Source organism: Triticum urartu, chromosome 2 (genome assembly GCF_003073215.2).
Source record: "Triticum urartu cultivar G1812 chromosome 2, Tu2.1, whole genome shotgun sequence".
In the NCBI taxonomy this organism is placed as follows: Eukaryota; Viridiplantae; Streptophyta; class Magnoliopsida; order Poales; family Poaceae; genus Triticum; species Triticum urartu.
Genome location: NC_053023.1, coordinates 100,871,202 through 100,880,457, shown reverse-complemented (window position 1 = coordinate 100,880,457; position 9,256 = coordinate 100,871,202). Strand labels below are relative to the sequence as shown.

The 9,256-nt window shown below is 44.2% G+C and overlaps 1 protein-coding gene across 1 annotated transcript; it reads right to left on the bottom strand.

Annotated features, from left to right (window-relative positions):
• Positions 1–777: 777 nt before the first annotated feature.
• Positions 778–8,784, bottom strand: LOC125535269 (cytochrome P450 CYP73A100-like). Its single transcript, XM_048698332.1, has 4 exons — positions 8,479–8,784; positions 8,219–8,280; positions 7,395–7,514; positions 778–1,678 (listed from the first exon to the last, which is right to left on the bottom strand). Exons 1-4 carry the CDS (start codon positions 8,782–8,784, stop codon positions 778–780), a joined length of 1,389 nt encoding a protein of 462 aa, XP_048554289.1.
• Between the last annotated feature and the right edge of the window lie 472 nt (positions 8,785–9,256).

Sequence of the window (9,256 nt, the reverse complement as noted above, 5' to 3'; positions counted from 1 at the left end):
AGCATAATTTTAGATCCCATGCTCTAATCATTTCCAGGAGAACATAATGAGGAGTTATAAGAAGTCAAAAACGGAAAGTGTTGCACTTATGTATCTGATCATTAGGCCAAGAGGAAGACCTTATAATCGATACTAAGCAAGGAGTAGAGTTTGCCATGTAGTTATGATGCACATCGAGCTATGAATGAGTGAAAGCTCTCATATGAACTAGTGAGGGTGAACCCAACTTACTTGAAAACCTGAAGCTTATTTGAGAAGGTTCATCATTAGAATGTGCAAACCAAGTTCTATAATATGATGTGCCGACCCAAGTAAACTTAGGTATGTACCCCAATTTCTATTTTCAGAAGGACGCTAACAACGAACCGGGCAGAGCACCATATGCCACTTTTGTTAATGACAAAAAGGGTGGTAAAAGAAGAGAAATCATTAGTTACCCATTAAGGTTAATTTGATTCGATGACCAGAGTTTCGCGAGGATATATAGCCTGGAAACGACGATCGAAAATGCGTTCTTTACCTCAAACTTTAGAGGGGCTAATGAATGACAATAACATTTTGATTTGTAAAATACATACATTTCTTAAAGCAAAAAAGCATTATGTAAACCCATTTCATATGTAAACCACTTATGCACGGGCCAGGGGTGATCCTCCTTTTCAAAACTAAATAAATTATAAACCCCTTAAATCAACTGACATACTTTCCTGTAATATATTTGTAATCCAAAAAGGGTAATTGTGCATGTAGAGCAGGCTTTTGGGTTGAAGTAATTGGTCATGGTGAGATGGGGTGGAAGGCGACGGTGGAATGGTTGGCAATGTGCAGGTTGAACTGCCCGCCTTTCTCGCTCACGTCGAGCTTGTCCACGCCTGGCGGGGGCACCATCTTGGAGCTCCTCACAAGCTTCCTGACGATGAGCGCCAGGATGGGCAGTACAAGGATGATGCCGAGGCAGCTGCACCGGCCCACGCCGAACGGGAGGAACCGGAAGTCCACCTTGCCACCGACCGTGGCATCCATGTTGCTCTCCTCGCCCAAGAACCTCTCCAGCCTGAACTCCTCCGGCTTCTCCCACAGCTCCGGGTTGTTGGCCAGCCACCAGGCGTTGAAAACGACCTTGGAGCCCTTGGGAATGGTGTAGCCGCCGAGGATGGCCTCCTCGAAGTTCATATGGGGGACGAGGATCGGGATGGGGGAGTGCAGCCACAGCGTCTCCTTGATCATAGCCTGCAGGTACGCCAGCTTGTTGACGCTGGACTCGGTGATGGGCTCGTCGTCACTGAGCACGTCCCTGATCTCGCCGCCCACCTTGCGCTGCACGTCCGGGTGGTTCACCACCTCGGCGAGCGCCCACTCGATGGACCATAGCGTTGTCTCGATGGCCGTGACGTTGATGTTCTCGACGATGTAGATGACGTTCTCCGGCGTGATCTCGCCGCTCTTCTCCGCTGCGAGGATGTGGTCGATCGCGCATCGGAGCTTGTTCTTGTCTTCTCCTGGTGTGTCCATCACCTTCCTTCTCTTCTCGACGTAGTTGGTGTTGAAGAAGGCGAGCCTCCGGGTCTGTAGGTCCCTGCACTTGTTGAGGTAGCCACGCAGGAAGGGCCTGGGGATGGGGATGAAGTCGCCATAGTTGTAGTCGAAGCTCTGCGCGAGGCGGCTGCGCTCGGAGTTTCTTAAAGTTTGGGGTTGCGATGCTTATGTGAAAAAGCTTCTACCTGATAAGCTCGAACCCAAATCGGAGAAATGTGTCTTCATAGGATACCTAAAGGAGACTGTTGGGTACACCTTCTATCACAGATCCGAAGGCAAGATATTCGTTGCTAAGAATGGATCCTTTCTAGAGAAGGAGTTTCTCTCGAAAGAAGTGAGTGGGAGGAAAGTAGAACTTGATGAGGTAATTGTACCTTCTCCCGAACTGGAAAGTAGTTCATCACAGAAATCAGTTCCAGTGATTCCTACACCAATTAGTGAGGAAGCTAATGATGATGATCATGAAACTTCTGATCAAGTTATTACCGAACCCCGCAGGTCAACCAGAGTAAGATCCGCACCAGAGTGGCACGGTAATCCTGTTCTGGAAGTCATGTTACTTGACCGTGACGAACCTACGAACTATGAGGAAGCGATGATGAGCCCAGATTCCGCAAAATGGCTTGAAGCCACGAAATCTGAGATGGGATCCATGTATGAGAACAAAGTGTGGACTTTGGTTGACTTGCCCAATGATCGGCAGGACATTGAGAATAAATGGATCTTCAAGAGGAAGACGGACGCTGATAGTAATGTTACTATCTACAAAGCTCGAATTGTCGCAAAATGTTTTTGACAAGTTCAAGGTGTTGACTACGATGAGATTTTCTCACTCGTATCGATGCTTAAAAGTCTGTCCGAATCATGTTAGCAGTTGCCGCATTTTATGAAATCTGGCAAATGGATGTCAAAACTGCATTCCTTAATGGATTTCTTAAAGAAGAGTTGTATATGATGCAACCAGAAGGTTTTGTCAATCCTAAAGGTGCTAACAAAATGAGCAAGCTCCAGCGATCCATCTATGGACTGGTGCAAGCATCTCGGAGTTGGAATATATGCTTTAATAAAGTGATCAAAGCATATGGTTTTATACAGACTTGCGGTGAAGCCTGTATTTACAAGAAAGTGAGTGGGAGCACTACAACCTTTCTGATAAGTATATGTGAATGACATATTGTTGATCAGAAATAATGTAGAATTTTCTGGAAAGCATAAAAGGAGTTTTTGAAAGGAGTTTTTCAAAGAAAGACCTCGGTGAAGCTGCTTACATATTGGGCATCAAGATCTATAGAGATAGATCAAGATGCTTGATAAGATTTTTTCAATGAGTACATACCTTGAAAAGATTTTGAAGTAGTTCAAAATGGAACAGTCAAAGAAGGAGTACTTGCATGTAAGGTGTGAAGTTGAGTAAAGACTCAAAACCCGACCACAGCAGAAAATAAAGAGAGAATGAAAAGTCATTCCCTATGCCTCAGTCATAGGTTCTATAAAGTATGCTATGTTGTTTACCTGTCCTATTGTATACCTTAGCATGATTCTGGCAAGGGAGTACAATAGTGATCTAGGAGTAGATCACTGGATAATGGTCAAAATTATCCTTAGAGGACTAAGGAAATATTTCTCGGTTATGGAGGTAATAAAAGAGTTCGTCGTAAAGAGTTATGTCGATGCAAGCTTTTTACATCAATCTAGATGGCTCTAAGTCTCGATCTGGATACATATTGAAAGTGGGAGCAATTAGCTAGAGTAGCTCCATGCAGAGCATTGTAGACATAGAAATTTGCGAAATACATATGGATCTGAATGTTGCAAACCCATAGAATAAACTTCTCTCACAAGCAAAACATGATCTCTCTTTGAGTGTTAATCACATAGCGATGTGAACTAGATTATTGACTCTAGTAAACCCTTTGGGTATTAGTCACATGGAGATGTGAACTAATCACATAAAAATGTGAACTAGATTATTGACTCTAGTGCAAGTGGGAGATTGAAGGAAATATGCCCTAGAGGCAATAATAAAGTTATTATTTATTTCCTTGTATCATGATAAATGTTTATTATTCATGCTAGAATTGTATTAACCGGAAACTTAGTACATGTGTGAATACATAGACAAACAGAGTGTCACTAGTATGCCTCTACTTGACTAGCTCGTTGAATCAATGTTGGTTATGTTTCCTAACCATAGACATGAGTTATCATTTGATTAACGAGATCACATCATTAGAGAATGATGTGATTTACTTGACCAATCCATTAGCTTAGCACGATGATCGTTTAGTTTGTTGCTATTGCTTTCTCCATAACTATACATATTCCTATGACTATGAGATCATGCAACTCCCGAATACCGGAGGAACACTTTGTGTGCTACCAAACGTCACAACGTAACTGGGTGATTATAAAGGTGCTCTGCAGGTGTCTCCGATGGTGTTTGTTGAGTTGGCATCGATCAAGATTAGGATTTGTCACTCCGATTGTCGAAGAGGTATCTCTAGGCCCTCTCGGTAATGTACATCACTATAAGCCTTGCAAGTAATGTAGCTAATGAGTTAGTTACGGGATGTAGCATTACGGAACGAGTAAAGAGACTTGCCGGTAGCGAGATTGAACTAGGTATTGAGATATCGATGATCGAATCTCGGGCAAGTAACATACCGATGACAAGGGGAACAACGTATACCGTTATGCGGTTTGACCGATAAAGATCTTCATAGAATATGTAGGAGCCAATATGAGCATCCAGGTTCCGCTATTGGTTATTGACCGAAGACATGTCTCGGTCATGTCTACATAGTTCTCGAACCCATAGGGTCCGCACGCTTAACGTTTGGTGACGATCGGTATTACGAGTTTATGTGTTTTTATGTACCGAAGGTAGTTCGGAGTCCTGGATTTGATCACGAACATGACGAGGAGTCTCGAAATGGTCGATGCGTAAAGATCGATATATTGTAAGCCTATGTTTGGACATCGGAATGGTTTCGGGTGAAAATGGGAGTATACGGGAGCACCGGGAGGTTACCGGAACCCCCTCGGGAGGTGTATGGGCCTTAGTGGAAGAGAGGGAGAAGAAGAAAAGGAGGGGGCATGCCCCCCAAGCCCAATCCTAATTGGGAAGGCCCCCCCCCCTTTACTTCCTTCTTCCTCCTCCTTCCTTCTCTCCTAAAACCAAACAAGGGAAGGGGGAATCCTACTCCTGGTGGGAGCAGGACTCCCTTGGGTGCGCCTAGAGAGGCCGGCCCCCTCCCCCTCCTCCACTCCTTTATATACGGGGGAGGGGGGCACCCCATGTACACACAAGTTGATCATTGATCTTTTAGCCATGTGCGGTGCCCCCCTTCACCATAATCCACCTCGGTAATATTGTAGCGGTGCTTAGGCGAAGCCCTGTTCCCGTAGCAACATCATCACCGTCATCACGCTGTCGTGCTGACGAAACTCTCCCTCGAAGCTCTACTGGATCGTGAGTTCGCCGGACGTCACCGAGCTGAACGTGTGCAGATCACGGAGGTGTCGTACCTTCGGTGCTAGATCGGTCGATCGTGAAGACGTACGACTACATCAACCATGTTGTCATAATGCTTCCGCTTACGGTCTATGAGGGTACGTAGACGATACTCTCCCCTCTCATTGCTATGCATCACCATGATCTTGCCTGTGCGTAGGATTTTTTTTTAATTACTGTGTTCCCCAACATTATTACATCACCATTTACGATTAATACATCACACATAGTTTCATCGAAGGGTCTCTGATTGTAGTTTCGCATTAGCAGCATCCTGCAGTAGTGATCCTGAGTGATGAAGGCCTTACTGGAGTATGCCTCAAAGAACGGGCGTCAACACAACTGCTTACAAGACGCATACGGACGACTGCATTGTCTTCAGCAAGGAGGGGTAGGAGGAGTTCCTTGTGAGAGAAAAAATCTACAAGTCCTGCGTGCAACAACTTGAAGATCATGATTGTCATTGACATCAATAAATTCCAATGATGTGAGGTCAATAATGCAGGATCGGACATTTCCTAAAATGCATCGTTGTTTATTGATGATAAATCATTGAGGTTTGTGGTAATGAAGGTGAATTCCTCCTTTGACTCAGTACCAGATCAGGGCTGAAAACAAAGATCGCCTTGAAATGCGAAGTATTGGTGGCAAAAAAGTGCACCATACATTGGGTATGAGTTTTGGGGGTATATAAAACCATCAGGCACCATAGGCAACTAATGGGTGCCCTAGGGACCATAGATGTTGACAGCATCTGGGCGCCTACACAGTGTGCCTACGCCCTGTGGGCCACCCCAGGTGTCGGACTTTGGTCCTCCGGTGTTGTGAAATTTCCTACCAAATTTTGTTGGAATTTTCAGGGACTTTTGGTATTTTTTCTTGTAAAATTGAAAAATAACAAAACAAATATGAACATAATTTATAGGACATTGCATACTTCAAGGATTACAGGCATGAAACATACAAAAATTGTAGATATCTTGGAGACGTATCAACATCATGTTCTCATGCTCGAGCATCAAGATGATAATAAAGATAATTTTTGTATGTAAATGCTACTTATCATGAACTTGATTAATTGATGCAAACACATTTAGTAAGTCTAAACCAATAATAAATATGTTTGAAAATGGTTTATATTAAAAATATTAAACTACCTCAGTGCATACAAAAGAAGTTTTGACATATTCTTTGGTAGCCAAATGCAACAAATCAAAATCACCATTGTCAAAGGTTTAGAAAGAATGTCAATATTTATGGGCAACAAAACGATAATCTTCTATAGGTAGTATGTAAAGATGGCAATCACTTCTAGGTTAACCCAAGATATAGGACCGAATATGATCACTTGTTTCATGTCTGTGCTATTTTAACCAATCAACAACTTATGAAGAATCTCAGCATAATTTTAGATCCCATGCTCTAATCATTGCCAGGAGAACATAATGAGGAGTTATAAGAAGTCAAAAACAAAAAGCGCTGCACTTTTGTATCTGATCATTAGGCCAAGAGGAAGACCTTATAATCGATACTAAGCAAGGAGTAGAGTTTGCAATGTAGTTAGGATGCACATCGAGCTATGAATGAGTGAAAGCTCTCGTATGAACTACTGAGGGTGCATCCAACTTACTTGAAAACCTCAAGCTTATTTGAGAAGGTTCATCATTAAAATGTGCAAACCAAGTTCTATAATATGATGTGCCGACTCAAGTAAACTTAGGTATGTACCCCAATTTCTATTTTCAGAAGGACGCTAACAACGAACCGGGCAGAGCACCATATGCCACTTTTGTTAATGAGAAAAAGGGTTGCTAAAAAAAGAGAAATCATTAGTTACCCATTAAGGTTAAGTTGATTCAATGACCAGAGTTCCGCGAGGATATATAGCCTGAAAACGACGATCGAAAATGCGTTCATTTGCCTCAAACTTTAGAAGGGGCAATGAATGACAATAACATTTCGATTTGTAAAATACATACATTTCTTAAAGATGAAAAGCATTATGTAAACCCATTTCGTATGTAAACCACTTATGCACGGGCCAGGGGTGATCCTCTTTTTCAAAAATAAATAAATTATAAAACCGAAAATTGCATATGGGTCGTACTGGCATATAATACCATTATCCCAGCGCTTGGTCCTCCTCGAGATGCCCGCGCATGCGGGTATAGGCCCATGTATTCGTTTTACTCATGCATTTCTGAACAGTGCGCACGTGGGTTGTCTTTAGTCATTTATGAGGCCCAGCTAGCAGGGTCCAGTACGGTCCTAGTGTTCTCAGTTTTTCTAAGGCCGTCCTTAGCGTCATCTGGGCCATTAGCTTCAGAGCTAGTTTGTTGCCCACTGGTCAGCCCAGGGGCGGAAGCTGCTTCCATTATAAGCTTTTATCCCGTCAGGCGTAAATCTGATGTCCTCAACAGCAATCACACCTACATGATCTTGTATTCTCACGTAGAGGCTTCCCCTGCAACAGAAACATTTTCTCAACATGAATCAATCTTTTTTTAGGGGTAATTTGTCCGTCTTGTGTAAACTTGAAGCTTTCTATTTTTACCGAGAATCCGCAGACAATCTCCTGCATGGTCTTCCTTTTATCAAGATTAAGCCTGCTTTTCCCGTATCTAATGCCGAAGCCATGCTCCCACAAATATAAATTGTAAAAATCGTAAGCCTCCGTCAGTGAGTCGAAAGTTGTCCCTAGCTTTGGCTTTCACTACTTCATCACCCTCCCTGTCCACAAAGCCCATGATAGTCTTCTCAAGAGCTCCCATCCTGCCTGGACAGGGGGTCGCTCGATTGGATTTGCGCCCACACGTACCCTGAAAGGAATATAGAGAAATCAACGACAAGTACTCCCTACGTCTCATAATATAAGAACGTTTTTGACATTAGTGTAATGTCAAAAACGTTCTTATATTATGGGACGAAGGGAGTACAATACAATTTCCAGTTTTTCCATTCGCATTCGACAGTTCTACTTTTGGCCCGCATTCACTTTCACTAGACTGTACTTGCATAAACTTTTATCTAAGTGCCAACGACAATCAGTATTACAGGCATTTTTCTGCCTAACTTTTTGTATTGGATTTCTGTTGACCGAATTTTCTTTCTTTCAGTCTGTGTACTGGTTTACTACTTGACATTTTTCCTTTCTCCAATTTTGCAAACCCGAAACATTTTCGTTCAGTGCCAGTATCACAGTTCGTGCAGAAGCAAAAAAAGAGTTGAGCCTAAGGCACAGAATCAGAATCAAAGTCAGAGCATGCCTACCTACTTTTGCATTTTTGGATCAATTTTCTAGATGAACCATTTCTCAGATTACATTCCAGGCCTTGCATTTTCTACGACTAAGCATCGACGGTTACCACCATGGCATTCTGAAGTACAACTATTCCACATTTTCGTTAGCCTTAAAGACATACTCCTACCTTCTTTATCCAGCCTGTCGACTTCGGATCAGGCTTTATTGCCGACTCCCCCGACTCCGCTGGGGCGCTCTCGCCACTGCACTCGCCGGTGGCGCCGCCGCAGCTGTTATGGGCAGCCACAGATAAGGCCGGCACCCAACCTCTCCCCCAGCCAGCCCCCTCGCTGATCTCATCTTGGACGGAGCACGTCGACGCCGCGACGCCGGGGAAGATGGGCAACCTTGGCCGCACATGAACAGAAAAGGGACAGTCAGGACGGGATGGCCCCGATGTGAACCGGATATACCGGAAAGACGCCGTCTCCATCCACTGCGGTCTCGTCCCCCGCCGCCGTTCACGGCGCCTCCGCCTCCATGCCACGCGCCTGCCTCCCTCCCCTTCCCCTCTTTTCAGTGGACTAGCACTTTTTTCGAAGCAACAATGCAACCTGGCCCGTCACTGGTAACATAGCTTCACTGCCACGAGCCCAACAAAGACCCATCCACTTGCGGGAAAGTTTTTTTTCCCGTTGCCCTAGATTCAGCAAAGGGCCCCGAGATCTCTCCAGATGCAACGAGGTGGCATTTCCATATCTTTCTTTTAAATTTTCCACCGCGCCGCACGGCAGGGGTAGCATGCGCACAAGCCGCACGTACGCGCACACCCCCGAGCCGCCTTCTGTCACGCCTGGGCGTTGGCTTTCATTTAAACGAAAAAATTTGAACCATGGTCCAGGAAAGAAGTTAAAATATGGGCCGCTAGCAACATGTCTGTCAGCTCCCGGCAACCGAACGTCCAC